This window comes from Carlito syrichta, unplaced genomic scaffold (assembly GCF_000164805.1).
Source record: "Carlito syrichta isolate Samal-C Ts95f unplaced genomic scaffold, Tarsius_syrichta-2.0.1 Scaffold301972, whole genome shotgun sequence".
Lineage (NCBI taxonomy): Eukaryota > Metazoa > Chordata > Mammalia > Primates > Tarsiidae > Carlito > Carlito syrichta.
In genome coordinates, this window is record NW_007246068.1 from 85,195 (window position 1) to 107,614 (window position 22,420).

The 22,420-nt window shown below is 42.5% G+C and overlaps 1 protein-coding gene across 2 annotated transcripts in view; it reads right to left on the reverse strand.

Moving 5' to 3' along the window:
• Positions 1–7,373: 7,373 nt before the first annotated feature.
• SLC1A3 (solute carrier family 1 member 3) overlaps positions 7,374–22,420 on the reverse strand; it is a 92,098-nt gene continuing 77,051 nt past the window's right edge. The window contains exons 6-10 of one of the 2 annotated variants that reach the window (XM_008055853.2): positions 18,746–19,038; positions 16,370–16,603; positions 15,641–15,835; positions 11,551–11,685; positions 7,374–9,677 (exon numbers count right to left, since the gene is read on the reverse strand). In XM_008055853.2, coding sequence (XP_008054044.1) covers positions 9,473–9,677; positions 11,551–11,685; positions 15,641–15,835; positions 16,370–16,603; positions 18,746–19,038 — 1,062 coding nt within the window. In that variant the 3' untranslated portion in view covers positions 7,374–9,472. The remainder of the gene's footprint in view (positions 9,678–11,550; positions 11,686–15,640; positions 15,836–16,369; positions 16,604–18,745; positions 19,039–22,420) is intronic. The other variant, XM_021711278.1, reaches the window with a different exon arrangement.

Below are 22,420 nucleotides of genomic sequence, written 5' to 3' on the forward strand. Positions count from 1 at the left end.
ACCAGATGTCAGTGCTGACAAGGGATTCCTCTGGGTGGCTGTTTCCAGAGCCAAGTGCCTGGGCACACTCGTTTCTTCATTTGGCAAGCAGCACCAGCAGATATGGCTGCCTAAGAGATGTTTAACCTGGCCATGGTGCCCATCTTCAAGCTCACCAGCATGGGGAGATTTTGGAGGACGGGGCCAGAGGAATGTGTATAAGCAGAGCTCAGAAGTGAATTTAGAGAATGTGTGGTGATTGAACACTTAGCTCTTCAAGGTAAAAGTCCACAGCATCACTTCCTAAGGAACAATTTGTATTTGGAAGATAAAAGTTCCTGGAAAATGCAAGGCATTCAAACTCTTGAATTCACAAGGTGAAAAAGTTATTGATTGGTTATTGGTCATTGAAAAGTAAAAGAATAGAATTGTAGCTTTAACCTTTTTTTTTTTTTTTTTGAGTCAGGGTCTTACTCTATTGCCCATGCTTGAGAGCAGTGACACGATAATGGTTCACTGTCGCCTTGACCTCCTGGGCTCAGCCAGTCCTTCCACTTCAGCCTCCCAAGTAGCTGGGACTACAGACATGTGCCACTTATGCCCGGCTAATTTTTTGAGTTTTTGTAGAGACAAGATCTCGCTGTGTTGCCCAAGGTGATCTTGAACTCCTGGGTTCAAGCAATCTTCCTGCCTTGACCTCCCAAAGTGCTGGGATTACAGGTGTGAGCCACCATGCCTGGCCTTAAACTTGTTAATCATGAAATATAAATTACTCAAGATATAAGCCTATACACACATATAAACAATTAAAATGAAAGTGTTCTGAAATAATACTTTAATGCATGTGACATTTTCTATTGTTCTTTCATTAAAATATGCTTATTGGGACCCACTAAGCTGATAACCTATAATTTGAAAAACACTGATCTAGGAGATTATTCCACAGTATGTTTTAGATGAATTTCTGGGTTTGCAGTGCTTGACCAAACTTAACGTCCAGGGTTGGCTTAGTCTAGGGGGAAAACACCTGCTTTGGATTTAGACATTGCAATTTTACCTTGAGTGAGTTGCTTATTCTCTGAACTTCAACTTTCTCATATATAAAATGGATAGAATCATACCCATTCACAGGATTATCGTCAGATGCCTGGTATAAAACAGGCTTTCACTCTATGCCTTTCCCTTCTATGCTCAAAGGGTTTTATATCCTATGTGGTAAAATACCTTTACAATGTCACTAAATGAGGGCATTTCTAATGTGGAAGATGGGGTGATTAAGTATTAAACCAGTGACTGGAAATCTTTGAGAATAGAATAATCCTGCTGTGCTCACAGGCAGAGTGCTGGGCTGTCTCACAGAGGTTTGCGGGGAGGAGGATACACCTAGTTTACAGTAGTGCTTTCACTGGGACACCCCAATCTGACACGCTGACCGTCTGAGCCTGATTGACTTCTGGTAAGGGCACTCTTCCTGGCTTGCAGACAGCTGTCTTCTCACTGTGTCCTCACACGACCTTTGCTTGGTGCGTGTTCGTGGAAGGAGAGACTTCTCTCTGTCTCTGTCTCTTCTTATAAAGCGACCTACCCTATGGGATTAGAACCCCAGCCTTATGACTTCATTTAACCCTACTTGCTTCCTATAAGCCCCGTCTCCAAATACAGCCACATGGGGGGTCAGGGCTTTAACATATGAATGTTGGGGGAAGGAGGACACGATTCAATACATAATACCCCTTATTACACATGCATTAAAATGCAGCTCTATGGAGGGAGGGGTTTTAATCTACATTTTCCATTCCCTGGCACAGAGGAGGCACTCCATAAATATCTGTTAAATAAGGCAGAAACTGCATTTTCTCTGAATGGTAGTGTGAGCCATGTGTGACCCTGAGTGGTTGTGTGAGCCACGTATGACCCTACATGTAGTAACGCACCTTTATCGAGTATGTATATATGCCAATGATTTTGCCTTCATTTCTGATCTAATCCTCAACAATCTGGAAAATAGGAATGTTTATCGTCATGACAGGGATGACCAAATTAAGGCACAGAGAAGTTAAGTAACTTGCCCAAGGTCACATCGTTCACAGGCAAAACCAGGATTAGGACCCTGCCCCCTGCCCTGTCAACTCCAAAGTCGTTTCTTTTTAGAGTCTAGACCAGTGGTTCTCAAACTTCAGTGGGCATCAGAACCACCTGGAAGTCTTGTTAAAGCAGATTGTTGCTGGGCATGCTGGGCTGGGTGCGGTAGTCCATGCTACTTGGGGAGGCTGAGGATTACTTGAGCCTTCGAATAATTCCAGGACTTCGAGGCCACAGTACACTAATATTGTGCCTGAAAATGGCCACTGCACTCCAGCCTACCTCTGAAAGCAAAACCGATTGCTGGAATCTACCCTGAGTTTCTGATTCAGTAGGTCTAAGGGAGGGATCTGAGGGTTTGCATTTCTAAAAACTTCCCAGGGAATGCTGATGCTGGTCTGGGGACCATTTTGAGAATCAGTGCTGTAGCCACAGACCGCTTGTAATTTCTTTTTTCCTTCAGACTTTTGAACTATTTTCTGGCTCTGCAGCCTTCCTTGAGCCCATCAGTAATGAGTTTCCAGTAAGTGCTCCGTGTTTCCACGTGGTTTGGTCTGGGCTGCCCTGGGCCATCAGACACCTAGAGAAAGACCTTTGCCACAGGGTGGCAGCAGCATCCCAGGCACAGAATGGTTGGCCTTGCGCTCTGGACAGCTCATTAGCACACCATCCCCTGGGTTCCCACTGGGCGAGGGCATGCCTGGCTCTCTGTTTCCCCTTGGCAGGGAAGACTGTAGGAAGGGGCCCGGCAGAGGGGGAGGTTGCTGGCACACAGAGGGGCGGTTTTGTTCTCTTGGAGACTCTGGGAGAGGAAGCTGGGTGGTCTCCTCAGAGCATCGGATTGTGCCCTTCACAAAACCACCATGCAGTGCGGGGCCACTGGGAGAGCCGGTGGGACAAAAGGCCTCGGAGGAGACGGGCAGGGGCTGCCGGTCAGCCCAGGCGCGGAGGCCTGGGCCCCTCTGTGAAGAGGCCTGGCAATTTCTCATGATGCCGGTTTCCAGGGGTGACGGCCTCCGCCAAACCTTTCTCCCGGGAAATGTAGGTCTGTGGCCCCCTTGGGGAGTTCCTTCCAGCTCACAGCAGGTCCAGATGGTCCTTTCCTTCAGCGTCACACTCCCTCCCTTTTATTGCTCAGGGTTTGTTCTGGACATCTTAGGAATCTTTCTGAGTGCCAGGAACTGTGTTGGGAATTTTCTATCTAGATGTCATCTATTTAATTCTCATGACGCCCTCATGAAGAAGGTATTATTATACCCATTTATGATGCAGAAGTTGACGCTGAACCTACCGTTTGCCAAGGTTAGTTGATCATTTAACCAGGGTCCACTTGGACTCTAGCCGCCCATCCAATACATGGCTATGTGATGAATGTTGATTTGAAGATGGTGGGTTTCATCCAACCCCTACGTGTGCAGACATGGGATTGATAACTCTGCTAATGTGCAGGGAGGAGGGCTTTCCAGAAGCCCTGCTGAGCTGCTCGAAAAGTCGGGTGTGACAAGTTTGGATTCAATCCATCACTGCATACAAGTTTGGATTCAACCCCCACCCTGATGCTGAAGCCCTTCAGGTTTCAGGAAGCCCGAAGCTCCTTTTTAGTCTAGCTATGTTAGTTTCCTAACATACATGCTGACTCTCTCAAGCTCTCTACTTCTTCAGCTGATAGCTCCTCATCAGATTAATTGAAAGAATGCCTCACCAAGGCACTGTCGTGCTGAGGCAGTGGAATTTGGTGATTGTTTTCAGCCTTGTGTTGCTGACAAAATCCTTACGTACTAAGTACTCCCCAAAGCAGACGGATCATCAGTTCATTGTACTGGGCTGTGCTGACTCCCGAATGGTCCTTTCCCCTGTGACAGCTATGTCTGGAGGTTCCTGGCTCGTTACTTTTCAGGACTTTTTTTTTTTTAATGATCTCCTGAACTTAAAGAGTTGGGAAAGAAATCCAGAAGTTGCCATCTGACACCATCCTCTAGACTCACTGCTTCTTTAGCCTAATTGCACAGCTGTTATTATTGGGAAAGGGTTTATGAGATTATTTTTTTCCTTTCTGGAGTACCAGCTGAGTCCTGCTTTTTCATATTTTTCAGTCTTGGCTTAAAGAAGGAGCTTTTGTGAAAATAATTCCCATTCAGGGAGACTGGAATTCCCTGAAGAGACTGAAAAATGCCTCATTTTCAACTTTACAGAGACCGGAAAATGATCAACTTTTAATAGCACAGTATGAAGAAAGTATCGGTGTTTTTCTAAAAGATGTCCTCCAAATGAAAAAAAAAAGTGTCCATCATTGGAAAAGTAATATATGAATGCCAACTTTTTCAGTCCTGTAATAGAGTACAGAAAACATTTTATGTTGAAGTGGGGGGAGGGGGAGAAAGGAGTGAGAGAGGGAAAGGAGAAAACAGGGAAGGGAAGAAAAGGAAAGTAGGTGTGAGTCCAAATGTTTCAAGTATGGGTAACTGAACATTGTTAATTTATTTAAGACAGTTTTGTGAAATCTTCAAGGTGATTCATCCAGCTTATTAACTGCGGCCCCAAGATTTACAAGCACATAATGAGTGATAATGTCCCCAGAACAAATAAATAGAAGCAGATGTCAGGTCCAAATTGCCCTTTAAAGTATATTTTTGCTTTCAGAGAGAAATTCAAAATTGGGAGGATTATTTTGTAATGAAGACCACCCCCCCAAACACACAAACCCTTTCACTTCTGACATCCACTTCTTTCATGAAGCAAACATAAAGTGTCCTGAGTTCCACTTGTATTAGACTTGCCAGAGTAACAAATGAAAATACAGGATGCCCAGGCCACGTTTTGCATAGTCACACCAACACATTATTTGTTATATGATACTTACACTAAAACATTGTTTGTGACTTATCCAAAATTCAAATTCAACTGGGTGTCCTGTATTTTATTTGACAACCCTCCTTATATGTGTAATTCAGCAAAATGTGAATGTTTCCAAATTGAAGGTGGAGATGGCAGTCTGGTGGGAACAGCGAGGGGTAACCCGCTGGAACATATTCCATGCCATCTCTGAGAACCTGTCTGTAGCTGGAAAACACAAGTGACACAATGGGAAGATGAGGATCCCAAAGAGGAGGTGGGAGAGGAGCAGAGGTAAGGCGCCAGGGAGGCAAAGCAGAATGCCCAGAACGGAAGGGGCTCCTTTGGAGAGGTTATTGGAGAAGCAGGGAGCCCAGAGGGAAAAGTGAAATGGGGGCAATGAAGAATTTTAAGCAGCTTGATCTCTTTCACAGATTGATCCCTTTCAGCACCGCGGACCTTGGAATTCCACGTGACCCCAAGCAAGATTTCTTCAAGTTGTCTCTCCTGTTGAGAGCTTCGCGCGGAAATGGCCCAGGATGAGCGCCGGGCTCCCCCTGGTGGCTACTGTGAGTATCGCGCCCCCTGACCCTGCCTCGCTTATCCCCAAATTTCTCGTCTTCGGCTTTCCCTCTTATGACGCTGAGCATCAGCTCCCTCCGCTCTCCCTTCCTTCGCTTTTTGTCGGCGTGTCCATTCCGAGCCTGCCCTCGGCGTGACACCTCCCAACTGCTCTGGCCCCTGACGCGGCCACACAGAGCTAGGCATTGTTGCTCCGGCTCTGGGACCACCCGGGTGGGAGAAGGGGAAGCGCGGCCGCCGCGGAGGCCGGATGACTGACAGCAGCCTCGGGTCAGTTGCCCGGCTGGCCGCCCGGCAGGAGGCCGTGCGCCCCGGGCCCCAGCGGGGTCGTCCCCGCCACACCCCCTCCCTCCAGCGCGAAGCGTTTCCTTCGAGCCTCCTTCAGACCCGTTCAATTAACAGCACTAGCACGTCTGTGTTCAACACGGTGGATATGAATAGAGGCAAAAATAAAGAAGAGGAAAGAAACCCCCAAAACTTTGTACTGGCAAAGGGCGTTTTTCCCCCCTCTTGGGACAGGGAGTCCTGATTGAGTCAGACAGTGGTGGTGACGGGATGAATATGGGAAGTGGAGGAGATAGACGCCCCCAGCTTCTGAGGATTAAAAAATTGCGTTGTGTATTTTATGTATCTGAAACATTAAGAAAGAAAGTTAATCTGAAAATGTTTCACAGCTCCCCTTGTGAACATGTCTGTGGCGACTTCTTGTGGGGAACTCTGTCCACTCCCCCATCTTCTTTGTCACCCTCTGGCTGAGCTGCCATGTCCCTTAACCGCAATGACCTCTCCGCAGATCTTCCTGACTGATGAGCAGCTTCTGAACAAGCCTGCTATGTGGAAGTGGGCAAAATCCAGTTTAGGCTGGGGGAGAGGAGACAGTTCATTGCAGGAGGAAGCACTTTCCAGCAGTGGGCTGATCTTTTGTGGCACTTCTCAGAATACTTCTCAGTGTCCAGAACGACTCACAGTGAGCAAATATTGATCCTCCCCGTGGTGGCCAGGTTTGGTTCCCTTAGGCTGTGAGTGGTAGCCTTCCTTTTCCTAAATAGTTCATGTGAATATTATATACTCCTTCAGAGAAGTTAGGATGTGTGGATCAAACACAGTGATTTGCAAATTTTGGGGATCATAAGATCCTTTAGAGAAACTGACATCAAGGATTTCATCCCCAGAAACCAGCAAATGCACAAAACTTTATTCACAATCTCAGGGGCTATGAACCCATTTAAACCAACAAGTGGATGGCCTAGGGGTCCATGGGCCCTCAAAAGCCTTTCCTCTGGGCGGCTGCTACCTGTAGGGAGAGGGTCAGATTAAAGGGTTTCCAGACACACATTTGATCTGGAGATTTCATGATGTTACCTGCCAATTATTAAAAAGCACGATGGAAAGGTGTAGTCGTCCACAAGTCGTTCTTAATGAACAGAGCAGTTCACCAGCACAAAGGCTGTTTCTGGAAATCCCTTGAGACCTCATCAGCTCTTTTCACAAATGGTGTTAGTCATCATGGAGATCTATCTATCAAATTTGAAGGCCAAATAGGAAATCAATTTTTTTGGGGGGAGGGGAAAAGCCCATGGCAACATTATACTTTTCTAATCCCAACATGGAAAGGCTTCAGTTTATCTGAGAAGTTTGAATCTGACATGGACAAGTGCAGTCTGTTACAGCAAAGTGCTTCCCTCGCCTCTTCCTGCTTCCAGCTCCAGTCCTTGGAGGTGAGCAGGGAGAGAATGTCCTTAATTGTATTCTTGTGACTGGCTCCCCCAGCTGGTTCTGCCAAGATTTTACCCCATTGTGTGGCATCCTTCCCCAGCCTGCCGGGAGCTCTTTGCGATAATTCCATGAACGAAAAATTTATTTTCCTTCGGGGAGAATAACAACAACATGCAAAGATATTCATGTAAAACTATTTTTCTTCTTTATTGAAAATACATCTACAAAGTAATGCTTCCCAGTCCACACTGGGTGCATATATGTATGCAGAACCTGTGATAGGCTGGCAAGAGGTTCACTCTAGGGGATCTGCTTTCCATAAGAAATGGTTAGTATAAAAGAAAAAACACACACACGCACACTGTGTAACAGAATTAAGTTGACGTGATTAATTTTTGCTCTACTAGTGTCATAAGATGACAGCCATGTACATTAACTTTTGTTGTGTATTTCCCAAATAGAGTCTCCACATTAAATGGTTATTCCACCACAACCTAACGTTAACTTTGATACACACATATGCTGGGGATCTATATAAAAATCTCTCTAATTGTATATCAGAGGCGGTATGTCTAGAACTCAGTCTGTTAGCACAATTAAGTCCATTCTTCACCATTTTCAGTCAAAAACTCAGACACAGCTTGTACTCTCTGACAGCTCCCACTCAGCGTCTTTGACCGGCTATTCTGTAGGGGATGAAAATTAATCTCCTCTAAACTTGGGAGCTGCCTCACCTGCAACTAATGCCCCTGATTTTTTTTTTCTTGCAACCTTATTGGCATTGTCTTCATACTGATTTATCTTCTACCATTTCTCTTACGGACACAAACAAAACAAAAGCAAACCCCACTCCAGCTGGATGTTGTGAATGATTTGATATGTGGGATTCCAACACAAAGGCATATCTTGTTTCTTTCATTTTAAATACTTTTGATTGAAGTAAAAAAAAAAAATTCAAATAAGAGACCACCCATCCTATTCATGGACCCCTATTAGAGAGAGCTCATTCATTTGACTTCTTTAACATATATATGATCTTATATTTTGGTATGCAGACTTTGTTGGGGAATGACTTTGAACTCAAGAGAAAAGTGTTTCAGCTAAAAAAAAAATTGAAAACGAATCTCTTCTTTTTTATTCTTCCTTAAAAAAGACCTATACTCTGGGGGTTTTAAAACCCTTTCTTTATCATGTCAACCATGCTCCATTCTTTCCTAGCTCTTTAGTGTTCCATAGTATGACCACAAGCACCCTTGCTAGTTGCTAGTCTTTGTTTTATTTTTGAAAACTCTATTGTCAGTTGAGGAGTGGTAGGGAACATCCTTCCCAGAGCAGTCCCTTCGGTTTGGGAAGAGTAGGAAAGAAGGAAATACTTCCCCTGGTGGGAAGAACTGGGTAAAGAGTCTGAGGAAGAATTCCACTCCTGGAATGGTCTTCCACCTGGCAACTTGCATAACTGGCATTTTGGGCACAGGACCTGGTGAGCCACACAGCCCTCCTGCCCCTAGTTAGAAATGTCTACTCCCATCAAGTGTCCTTTCTGAAAGCCCCATGCTCCAGGGAATAGTAAGAAGTACAGGGTGTACCAGGTGAAATAGAGGGCAGGCTCTTTCATGATGTTACAGGATGTCTGGGCTAGAAGAGACCACAAGACATCTAGGGAAATCACTCATTTATAGATAAGAGCATCGAGGCCTAGAGATGAGATGTGACTTACTGAAGTCCACACGGAAACCTCACTTTCTGCTCCTCCTTAGAGCTGTGCTAGATGTATATGGACACCTAGCCATTAAGAAAATAAGTACACCAGTCAAAAGAGAAAGGGAGAGTAAACCCTTCTCCTGTCCAACTGAGGATAACCGATTACAGTTCAAGTTACTACTAAAACTCAGTTGTGTTCTGAAGGACTTCTAAATTTCCAAAGTTGACTTTAAAATGTTTTTAGCCTACTATTTGTTTCTTTAAATTATCAAAAAACAAAATCACATTTATAGGATTTTGTGCCACATAAACTTGTAAGATTTGATCAAGAATATTTTTGATCTCAGTACCTTACTAGGTAAGACTAATGTGAAATGATTTAAACATTTCAAATGTAGATGAAAATGACACATTTTGGCCACTGCAAAGTCCTCCCATGTTTTTTGAATGACTACTTTCCAATGCTATTAGAGTAGGGAGGTAAAGGGAGATAAGGGGCTTGCTGGAGAGAATGAGATGGAAACATTTTATAATGGTTTTTAAACACCCGGTGCTCAAGAAAGCATTTCTTTATGTTAGTTTACATCTTGGTCTCACTGTCGATGGGTTTCTCAGTTTCACTGTCCTGAGCAATCAGCTGATATGGCTTCTTCATTTCATTCTCTTCAATCACCGAGTTACCCATTTCAACATCTCGGTTCTTCAGTTCATGTCGTGACAAGTGTTCTACAATCCCGGCTCCGAGGGAGTCTCCCAGCACGTTGGTGGTGGTTCGAAGGCGGTCCCTGCGGGTAAGGCGCGGAGGAAGGAAAAATGAGTCTCCCATGAACATCATAAGATTTCAGCTTCTATTAGAAATTGGCTGGTGCTGTGCCTCTTAAAATCCAGTTTTGTGTATCCACCGACTGCATGATTACATAACAGACATCTCCATAATAGCAGCTATCAAAAGTTATAAGGACACATGGATGATCAATGTTCAGTTACTGGTCTGACTGTAGCTAGAGTCTCAGCAGTGGGAAATGACACTTCTCTTTCTCTTTGTATTTAAAATTTCTCCTTGCTCCAATTCACACTCCTTTATACCAGAGGTTCTTAAAGTGTGATCCCGAGGCCAAAATTATTCTCGTCATTATACTAAATGTCATTTGCCCCTTGCACTCTCGTTTTCTCATGAAAGCCTAGTGGAGTTTTGCCGACACTACACAACATGTAATGTCACAATACACTGGCAGTTAGGAAACTCTGATATCTCATATTAAGGCAGACACTGAGGAGATTAGAGAAATGTAAAGCGGTGCCATTCTTTTTACTAAATTTTGGGTTTGGAAATGGTTATTTTTCATAAAAAAAATTCTATTTGTGCTGAAGTATAACTTTATTATTGTAATCTTTAAATAAATTTAAAATTCATTTAATAAATTGAAAAAATTTTTAAACTGCACATTTGTCTAATATGATAAATACTGATAGACATAACCCATGTAGATGAAATTTTTTTTGGTCTTCAATAATTTTTAAGTGTAAAGATCAAAAACTTTTGAGAACCAAATTTTATACTGTAAAAGTGCGCATGTTAGCTGAGTGCTGACTGTGGGCAGACTGTAGGTTGGATGCTTTCCAGACATCATTGCATTTCATCTTCACAATACCACCAGGAGGTAGAGCATCACCATTTTACAGAGGTGGAAACTGAGATGGTTGGGGAGCCTGCCCAGTGTCACACAGGGTCAGGACACAAGCACAGATCCAACAGACTGAGGAAATTCTCTCCTTCCCCTTTCCCTGACTTCATGCACACTGTCGAGCTTTTCATGGTCATTGGTTCTAGTGAGGTCAATATATGTTGACTCCTGGACCTACTGTGTTCTTTTAGGCATTTGCTTTGGGAATCCTGGGGGATAAAATTTTTCAAAAATGGAAGGAAACTTTTGAGAGAAAAGAGACAGGGAAGAGGACAGAGGGATGGACCCTACTGTTAGGGTCTGAGGGTGTGGGGGTACCTTCTTGGAACTTTCTCTAGAACCAAAAATATCAATGCCACTTAACTATACTAGCTCTGTTCCCATTATCAGCATGGCCATCTTTCACCCTGATGGGCTCCTCAATCTGCTTGGCGTGGGGAGGCCAAGGAGGCAGGACCTGAGCCCACAGGTGGGGCCTGCATTTCTGTGCCAGCTGCTGTGGCGATGTGTTGTGCAATTCTGAAATGGCCCTGGTGATTTCTGTTGGCTTCGCAGGCAGCAGGTTTCCCAATCCCTGAGCGGCTTTATGAAGTGAGAAGTGTAGCAGCCACATGTGCCCTGGCGGGCTGATAGGGGAGTGAGTGCACATGGTGTTCGGGGCTTGGTCTCCAGATAAGGGCCAGGGTCAGGCAGTGAGGACCATTTAATTATGGACCAAGCCACCCCTCTCTTCAGAGTTCTTTTTTTAAAATAAAATTTATTTTAAAGATGTGAGGTGCAATTCAGGATTAGGTACACAAGTGGTCATCGTACAAGTAAAGTTTGGGCCTCCCATTGGCCCCCACTTTGCCTGGTTTGAGATCAGATAGCCTTATTGATTCCTCAGAGTTCTTTTGGCAGGCATGGCAGGCTGCCTGGTGCCCTAGAATGACAGAGAGGACAGCAAGCCAGTACGCAATTCACGCATACTCACAGGAACCAGTCCACTGCGATGATGAGAGTGATGTCATCAGTGGGCAGCCCCACAGAAGTCAGCACAATGACCATGGTGACGAGGCCTGCCTGAGGAATTCCAGCTGCCCCAATACTGGCAGCCGTGGCTGTGATGCTATTAAAAGAAGTACCAAAATAGAACACAGTTTTACAAAGCATATGCCACAAAGCACCCACGGTGCCGAGGTTTGACTTGCCATATAACAGATGTGGACATGCCTCAGAAAAATGTAAATGAGATTTTAAAAACTCACTGAGCTCATAGTTATACTAAAATTTATCATACGCTTATTTTGTGTCTCCTGATATGCTAAGCACGGCTTAGCTCATTCGATCCTCATATGACAATCCCTATGAAGTTGGTCCTATTATTATAGCTATTTTTAAATAAAGAAACTGGTAGCTATATACTTTTTATGTCCCCAAAAGTATTTTGTAAAGTCTCAAATGTTGTAGAGTCACAATAACAATTTATTCCTAAGAATTCTCCTATCCTGGTGGAGGGTTGTAAAGATACTGAATACATAAGATTAATGTCAGAAAATCAAATGTATTAATTCAGAAGAAAATGATTATGAAAAAAGTTCTGTGACACTATCAATTTTTTTTTTTTTATGAAGGCAGCGTGGACCTGGTTTGCAAGGCGAATGTGTTATAAATAGTCAAGAATTACCTAGATAAAGTGGTATTAATAAAGTATGAAGTCTGTGGCAGAAAGTGGCATGAGGACTATGTTCCCCAGCTTCCCTTGGAACTTAGACTGAGTTCTGGCCAAGGAAGCATGGGTGGAAGTGATAGGGCAACTTGCAGGCTATGCCACTTCCCTGCTTCCCACTGGTTAAAATCTGGAGGTGGTGATGAGCCATCCTGGACCATTTGGATAAAGGCAATGCCCTAGGGACTTTGGTCCACAAACCTGGGTCCCTTATACTATAGAGTACCTATCAGCCTTGAGGGATCTGTGGAGCAGAGCTGTTCTGTAAGAAAGAGAAATACACTTCTATCTAATTTAAATCACAGTTACTGTTATTTTTAACTCTCGTATATACAACTGAACCTTTTTCATAACTCAGCGCTTTTCGACCAGTTTGCCAAGATGTGCCCAAGATTAGATTACAGGTGTGCTGAGATAATGATGTCTCAGCTGTCAGGGCACGGTGGCTCATGCCTGTAATCCCAACACTTTGTGGCGAGAGGATAGCCTGAGCCCAGGGGTTTGAGGCCAGCCTGGACAACTTGGTGAGACCTCATCTCTAAAATAAATCAAGCAATTAGTTGGGTGTGGTGGCATGAGCCTGTAGTTCCAGCTACTTGGAAGCTACTTGGAAGGATCACCTGAGTCCAGCAGGTTGAGGCTTCGGTGACTGTGAGCATGCCACTGCACTCCAGCCTGGGCGACAGAGTGAGACTCCGACTCAAAAAAAAAATCTCTCAGCTCCCAGTGTAGTCTGGGCTTGGGGTTCTCAGAACCCCCAGATCAGTCCCTGACCTCTGGCCATAATCAACCTGACCTTTTATTACTCCACTGCATCCCACAACTATTATCATTTTCTAATAACACAAAACATATGTAGGGTCAACCATAACTTATTTCTAAATAAACATGACAAAAAATGTGGAATGACTGACAGAGAGTAAAAGAGACTAAAAAAACAAATGCAAGGCATAAATCTGGATTTCATCTTGGCCTGGAAGAAAAAGCTGTAAAAGATATTTTTGAGAGGACAATTGGGAACATTTTAAAATAAAGTGGATATTCTGGAAGTATTTGTAAAATTCTTGCAATTGTAGAAGGATATCTTCATGCTTAGGAGATGCATGCTGAATTACGTACAGATAAAATGTCATAATGGTAGAGAAAGAAGCAGCAAAAATGGCAAAATGTTCACCATTTTTAGATCTAGGTAGAGGATATTTGTTGTAATATTGTTTCAACTATTCTAGATGTCTTACCTTTCATAATAAAATGTTGTGGAAGCCCCCCCATGTTGGACTTATTTTATCTACAAAATATATAGTTAGTAATAATTAAAAACAAAAACCACAACAACAAAGAACAGAGGCTGATCTGGATTGTTAGTCTTAAAGGCTCTGGTTGCTGCTAGACTTATCAGTCCCTTGCGCCATGGTAACTTCCAGTAAGCAAAAAGCAGGGGATAATACTCGTGTAAGCACATGGATCTGCCTGGCCCATGTCGGGAAGGTCACAAAAGAAACTAGCAAGTAACACTGATTGCCTCTGCAGAAGGAAACTAAGCAACTGGGGAAAGGTACTTTTCCCTAGACACTTCAAATATAGTTTAAAAAAATTCTCCACAAAAATCAAACTCTCAACCAACTTGTCAGTGTGGTGTGTCATATCTATCTTACACTGCCTAAAAATTAACCCAAGAGAAAAAGTTCATCTAGTTTTTTATTTTCCAGTATTATCTATAAAATGCAACATATTTTAATGCTTTTAAAAATTAAAGTCTAAACTCATACTTTTGAAAAAGAAATATCTATACATACATAGGGTGCAAAAAAATGTACACACATTTTAAGAGATGTTATCTATGTATTACTTTTCAAAGTTGAATTATGGTAGCAAAAGATGGTGTTAATCAAATGAATGTTAGCATTACTATGCGACAGGCAGAGCAGTCAAAGAAAATGGCGGAAGTACAGTCGTCCCTTGAGGAGCCCAAGACCATTTTGAAGTGATATTTGGAATTTGAGGATGTTGTGGAAGTACAATGACAATGGGGATGTGAGTATACAATGGAACCTCCAACAGGCCTAACAAATACACATAGTCATGATAAGTTTGAGATGCATGGTACTGTATGTGAGATGAACAAGGGAGGATCTGGGAGGCCTCACACGGTCCTGCAGTAATTTACTGTAATCAGAAGTGTCTGGATGCTGATGGTAACTACTTTGAGCACCTCTTGTAATTACAGAAGTCAAATGTACTTGTAATCATCTCTTGTTGTCAGTATATATTGAGTATTACAATTTTTATAGTTTTTTTTTCCTTTTAAAAAATGTGTATACATATTTTTGGCACCCTCTGTATTTTACAGACATTAAAAAGAATGAACTAGATGTACTTATGAATGGTCTATTGATAAGCAAACCATCCTAGGGGCAAACAGTATGTATGGTATAATACCATTAATTACCAAAAAAATGTGTGTCTGTCTATGCATAGGAAAAGGTCATCTGAAGAAAGACGCAGGTGAGTTTCCCTTTTTACTTTATAAACTTCCATATTATTTGAATTTTGTTATTAATGAGTGTGTACATCTGTAATTTTAAAAAACTTGGCTGGGTGTGGTGGCTCTTGCCTATAAACTCAGCAGTTTGGGAGGCTGGAACAAGAAGATTCCTGGAAGCCAGGAGATTGAGACCAGTCTGGTCAACATAGGAAGACCGTCGTCCCCCCCAGAATTAAAGACATCATAACCAGGCATGGTGAAATGCACATGCAGTCCTAGCTACTTGGGAGGCTGAAGCAGGAGGACTGCTTGCGCCCAGAAGTTTGAGGTTGCAGTAAACTATGATTATGCCACTGTACTCTAGCCTGGGCAACAGAGCAAGATCCTGTCTCTAACAATAACCACAAAATAATAATAATAATAATAATCTAATAAAAATATCCAAATATACAAATAAAATGATCCCCCCAAACCCCAACCTCTTGATTACACGTGATCCCCTTCCCAACAGGTTTCTTCACCCTCTCATCTAATTTTAAAGACATTTTTTTTTTGTGAGTGGGAGTCTCACTCTGTAGCCCAGGTTGGAATGCAATGGCATACTCACAGCCACCGCAGCCTCGACCTGCTGGGCTCAGATGATCCTTTACCTCAGCCTTCCAAGTAGCTGGAACTACAGGTGTGCGCCTACACATCCGGCTAATTTTTTCATTTATTGTAGTGATGAGTTCTCTCTAAGTTGCCCAGGCTGGTCTCAAACCCATGGGCTCCGGCAATCATCTCACCTCAGCCTCCCAAAGTGCATGAACCACTGTGCCTGGACTTAAAGACATTCTTAAGAAGAGATTGTGTAGAACTCTTTCTTTGTACCTGATCGTGATAATTTGTCCAAAGTTCAGTTCAAAGTTGTTAACTTGAGCAATGAAAATGGCAGCCAGAGCCTCATAGAGAGCGGTCCCATCCATGTTAATGGTGGCCCCTACTGGGAGCACGAATCTGGTGATGCGTTTGTCCACGCCATTGTTCTCTTCTAGGCACTTGAAGGTGATGGGTAGGGTGGCAGAACTGAGAACAGCAAAACAAGGCATGTCAGCTAAGCACTGGTAGTAGTTTCAACTGCGTGTCTCGACTTTTGCACAGATAGTTCCTTCCTCTCCCGTGTCCTAACTGAAGGGGAACTGAGTCAGCACTTGTGTAAATAGGGGGGCAGGTTAGGAACAGTGTGGTTCCTTCATGGGGTCATTTGGCAGTTATCCAGCTTCTGGGTTCCTCTGTGAAGCATCACTTATGAACTTTCCCCATCTTAACAGCTTGTGCCAAGTCCCACCACCACTTCTCCCTCAGGCAAATGTCAGCTAAAGAAGGTGATGGACTGGGCAGGAAAGGATAGTCGACTTACATTTTGTCCCCCCAAAGGATGTATAGCCAATCATTCCTTCAGTCCCAATTAAGTCAGCATCAAAAGTGGGAAAGCCAATTCGTTACTCCTGGAAGTTAAAAACCTAGGACAAAATGCTTCCTCCTACCCCCAACCTTGAGGGACTCTTGTTCAAAGTAACATTGAAGACCCAGTTTCTGATAGGAGTAAGCCACACATACCTTGAAGAGGTCCCCAGGGCCGTGATGAGTGCTTGCAGCAACCCTCCAATGAAAACCCAAGGGTTTTTTCGTGTTACCAAGAAGTAGAGGAGGGGCAGGACGATGACTGCATGAATAAGCAAGCCGACAATGACGGTCACCGTGTACATGGCAAGCTGCCCCCCAATCACGCCCATGTCTTCCATCTCAACAATTTTCCCAGCAATGAGGAAGAGGATGCCCAGAGGGGCATACCTGTGGAGAAGCAACACACACACAATCGGAGTCTGGTTTCTACCAAGTTAGTTCACAAAAATTTCCAAGTATTGAGAAAAAAGGAGTGTTGATTTCCAAACTTTTCTTCCCAGGATAATATGAGGACTTGTGGAAAAACTGTGAGCTTCTTGTTTAAATACAAATTTCTCCTAGTTATTACAGACCAGGCTTTCCTTTCACTCAGAATTGCTCTGGGACATAATTTTTTGTTATCTTCCTCTGCTTTCCTAGACAGTTCTCTGGGTCGCTTCTCTGGTCCTCAGATGCCACTCACTCCCCCACCTCCTGCTCCCTTACTAAGTACCCTGAACTGCCAGAATCCACAGTGCCAATGTCCAGACTTTTCTCTTATTCAAGGACTACTTTTATTATTATTTTTCTAAATCTACACACCACTGACAAAATTACCTACCATTATTCTTCAAATCACCTTTTTTACTTAAGTATATTTATATACTTAGGAGGAAATGTTATGTTATAGTGCAAACGGAAATCTAGTGCTACTTGCCATAAATAGGTGTCCATAAAATATATTCAGCGCTATTAAATTTAATAAGGTACATGTAGGCACTACCACAATCAGCTAATAGGTGTTCTCATTAAGTAACTATAACTCACAAGCTGTGACTGCTGTTTGTGAGCTTTCCCCCTGCAGACTCTGCAAGAATGAACTGAGACACAAAATGACTTGTACATATTGAGATCACCCTGGTTGCTTAAGGGTTCCACTGCCTGGCTTTCAACTCCCTTTGTCTGAAGCATGCGGTTAACTACAACCAAACTCACTACCAAACACAGAGAAACCAATCACCCTTAAGGAGAAGGGTTTGCTGGGAACTGTGGAGAACTTGTCTTAAATTAAGAAATACAATGCTTCTTTCAAAAGTCCTTTAAAAGTACAGGCCAGGAAATCATAGGAATACCTGTTTTCCGAAATGTAATAACTCAATGTTGAATGTGCAGGCGAATGTACAGCTAGAAAAACTACATGTGAGTTCATTCAGTGGCCTTGAATGGGCTCCTTTCATAAAAGAGGTGAAAAGTGGAGGCATTTTAATAATATGAAGATAAATGTCCATTTTCATTCCTGCCAAGATTTCAAAGGAGCCTTCCAATTGGGGTCTCCCGTGGAGACCACATTCTGATCCGTCTTTGTGGCCAGGTTCATATCCATCTTGCACAAATTCCTGAAAAATGGATTTCTCTGGGCTTTGGTGGCACTCAAGACAAAGTACATTTTTAATCATGTTGGTGAGCGAGTGCTTTTCTTAGCAATGGATGCCTTCCTGCCTCAGGTGCCAAGGAGGAGTCTGGATTAAAAATAAAGGATGAAAGAAAGGCAACTCCCACACAAGGCCTAAGCCAGTCAAAGGGTCTCTCCCTGCTGGGAGTTTACTTTCCAAGGTCAGTGTTCCTCTTTGGACTTAGTCTTTTCCTTTGTCTCTTGCTCTCAACTTTATTAAAGGAAATTTTGTTATAAATTGTGGCTTGGCGTGCTATAACACTTCCTGTGAGTCTTTCAGACATTGCAGTGAGACTTATTTACATTTCTTTCTTGGGGCTGAAATGGAGTGAGGAGACCTCTGTTTTCTCTATGGCTTAGGTTTCCTCACTCCATTTCAGCCCCAAGAAGATCCAAAATATCCTTGTATGTTTTCTTCACTACTATATCCTCAGTGCCTAGCACTATATGCATGACATATAGTAGACACTCAATAATAATTATGTCTTGAATGAATGACTACATATAAAATAGAGAAATGAGAGATAGAATTCTCGAATGAATGAGTAACCTAGATATTCTTGAATGAATAACTAGATCTAAAATAGATAAATGAAAAATAAGATTCCATCAGCAATGGGGTGAAGGAGTTGACACCTTTCAAAGACAAGGAAGCAAACTTATCAAGAGAGGTTTTAGTGGGGGAGGGGATGTGGGTTACGTGCAGATAGGTTCAAGGCCTCTATATGCCCAGACCTTCATTGCTTTTTCTTGTGTTTACCAGAGTGAGATCACTGAAACTGGCCAATCCGCTTCATGGTATCTTTCTCACTACAGAACACATGTTGATGACAATAAGCATCTTGTATATGACATATACAGCAAATGGAAATACATACCACATGATCACTGCTACTAATCTCATGATGGCTTCGTTAAGAGAATCAAAGAAGTCTCTCAGGGCTTGCCCCTGCTCCTTCATGTTTCCAATCACAAAACCAAAGCACATGGAGAAGACAACGAGTCCGAGAGCATTGACCCCATTCACGGATCCTGGAACTGGGATCATCTCCTCTGTGATCCGTGTTAGAGTCTCCATGGCCTCAGACACATTGTTTATCACAGCACCCACAAGCGTTTCATTGGCTGGGACAGGCACTTTAAAGCTTCTCTTCTCATAGCTGGTTTTAAACTTAAAGTAAAAAGTACAACAGGGATTAAAGGTGGTTTTATTATTATTATTATTCTGTTATCCACATTTTCCATAATTACATACATTACATTCAGAGAACAGTGTTATAGAAAGTATCTCTATCTAATCTGTGGCAAACTCCAATTACTTCCTCGGCATAGGCAGAAAGACACACAAACTCAAATAATATAAATCATATCACATACATACACACACTCAAATACGTATTAATGATAATAGGAGAGAGATATTTGATGCTGGGTACATTACTGTGGCCATATGAAACAAGTAAGCTCATTCCTCTATTATTTTAATGAGGGTAAAATTCCTGGTCTTGATGGTGATTGTAGAAAAGCATCAGTGACAGTAATAATGTATGGACAGAGACTGAATCAGGGTCTAGGGGAAGAAAGCACCATGTGTATGTAAAGTTCTTGGCTATTTCTTTACCAAATGAAAGACTTTCTTGCCCATTGGAAAACAACTATTCCCAAACACAAGCATGGCCAAGTGTCAATATGAAGAACATATTCTAGACATCTGGACTAAACACATATATGTGCTTTTACTTTCTTCTGAAACGCTAATAAAATGACTATGTGTGACTTTTTTTTAAACCATAAACTCAAATATTCACAATAGTCCTTTAACTTTCCAAGGGGATTATGCTGTAGGATCACGGACAAATCATCTAACATCCTTTCTCTCATATGCCACAGCTGTGAAACAGAGTAACTGGTGACTTTTTTTTAAACCATAAACTCAAATATTCACAATAGTCCTTTAACTTTCCAAGGGGATTATGCTGTAGGATCACGGACAAATCATCTAACATCCTTTCTCTCATATGCCACAGCTGTGAAACAGAGTAACTGTGCTGGTTCTACCTCACAGAGTTGCTGTGATGATCAAATTAAACAGAATATATGACAGCATTGTGTACATTTTAAAGCACTATACTAATGTTGGCTGATGGTGCTCAATGACAAAACCTCTCAGGAATTAGACTTAGTTGGAGATTTCAGTGGGTATTAAAAATTAAAAATCCAGCCGGGCGCAGTGTCTCACACCTATAATCCCAGCACTTTGGGAGGCCGAGGTGAGAGGATTGCCTGAGCCCATGGATTCGAGACTAGCCAAGGCAATTTGGTGAGACTTCACCTCTACCATAAATAAAAAAATTAGCTGGGCGTGGTGGTGCATGCCTGTAGTTCCAGCTACTTGGAAGGCTGAGACGGAAGGATCACCTGAGCCCAGCAGGTTGAGGCTGCGGTGGCTGGAAGTATGCCACTGCACTCCAGCCTAGGTGACAGAGTGAGACTCCAACTCAAAAAAAAAAAAAGATAAAATAAAAAATGAAAAGTTCCCAAACAACTAGTCTTCAAGCCATTCTTGATCTTCTTCAATTCTTAGGAATAGGTGCCTGGTTAATAGTTGATGATAGCCAGGCATGGTGGCTCACGCCTGTAATCCCAACACTTTGGGAGGCGGAGGAGAGAGGATTGCCTGAGCTCAAGGGTTCGAGACCAGCCTAAGCAACATGGTGAGACCTCGTCTCTACAATAAATCCTAAAATTAGCTGGACTAGTGGTGGCGAATGCCTGTGGTTCCAGCTACTTGGAAGGCTGAGGCAGAAGGATCGCCTAAGACTAGCAGGTCGAGGCTACGGTGGCTGTGAGCATGCCACTGCATTTCAGGCTGGGCGACAGAATGAGACAATGACTCAAAAAAAAAAAAAAAAAGTTGACGACAACTCACATTCTCCAAGCCCATAATATGGTTTCTCTTCTAACTCAAGAGATGGTCTTTTCTCCATAGTTTCTGCATAGGCGCCCCAGATAGGAGATGCTGGGTACATTACTGTGACCATATGAAACAAGTAAGCTCAACCCCCTATTATTTTAATGAGGGTAGAATTCCTGGTCTTGATGGTGATTGTAGGAAAGCATCAGTAATAATGTATGGAGAGAGACTGAATCAGGGTCTAGGGGAAGAAAGCACCGTGTGTATATAAAGTTCTTTGCTATTTCTTTACCAAATGAGAAACTTTCTTGTCCATTGGAAAACTACTATTCCTAAATACAAGCATGGTCAGGTGTCAATAGTAAGAACATATTCCTGAACAACCAGTAGTACTGTTGATAATTTCAAGCAACCAAAACAAAACAAAACAAAACAAAACAAAAAAACAAAACCAAAAACCAAAGACCAAAAACTGGCCCCTGTCTGTCTTCTATTCAGATCAACTCCCAAATTTCTTTATTCCATTGTATGCTTATGCATGCTATGGATTGTCCAGGGTAAATTTTTAATCCCGATCAGCCTTTCTTATGACTCCAACTCTTTTCCCTTAGACACAGTTACAGCTTTCACAGAAGCGGCAAACTTGTTTGCATTCTGCTTTAAGCCAACTAGACCTGGGGAGAAACATTTGTTTCCTCTTCAAAAATCCTGTAAATGCAACTCCAAATCAAACACAATAAATCTGCACAAGTCAGCACTTTTCCCATCTGAAGGATCTGGAAATCAGCATTTTTTATATCACTCAGTGCCAGCTGACTAACTGGAACAGTCAACCCCATGGTGCTGGAGTTGGCTGGTTGGATTGAAAGGGGTTTATTATTTACTATTACAGTTGTTTTTGAACAAAGAAAGTTAGATTTTGGCTTCTTAGGCTTATTTTTTGTGTGTCATTTTTTAAAAAGAAAGAATTTTGCTTGAATTTGGCAATGTGTGCATGCATGCAAAATTGTCTTAATAAAAATTATTAAAAGGGAAAAAAACAAAGGAGGACTTAGATGTGTAAAACCTAGTCCTCCACAAGGTTGGGGCTATTTTGTTTGTTTTACGGATCCTAAGCAGAGGGGCTAGGGGAGTTACAACAGGAGTGAATTGACACCATCTGCAGAAATGTTTGGGAAATATTATGTGACCCTGGATGTCTGTTTCCCTTTTTATATTTTGGGCAACAAAGCTTTTATACAGTCAAGTAAGGTTAGACTGATTTTAGCCTCTACTAGTAAGGTGTACTTGTATCTACAACACAGACAACCAAGAGTCACTTGGATATGTGCTAAAAGAAAGTGAGCCTTACAGTGGCATCTAGGCAGGTGTCTTATCTCTCTGGATGTTCCTTTCTGGGAAGCAGAATGGAGTAATAGGAAAAATATAGAATCTGGAGTCAACACCATGGATCTGAATTCTAGGTTTGCCACTTAATACTTGTGAGAGCTTGTGCCTTTTACATAATCCCCCTGGATTCATATAGATGAGTTACCTCATCAGTAAAATGAAGACAATAAGACAATGATATTCATCATATTTGTGTCAGGACTAAATATAACATTAGTGCTTGGCACATAGCAGGCGTTCCATGAACAAT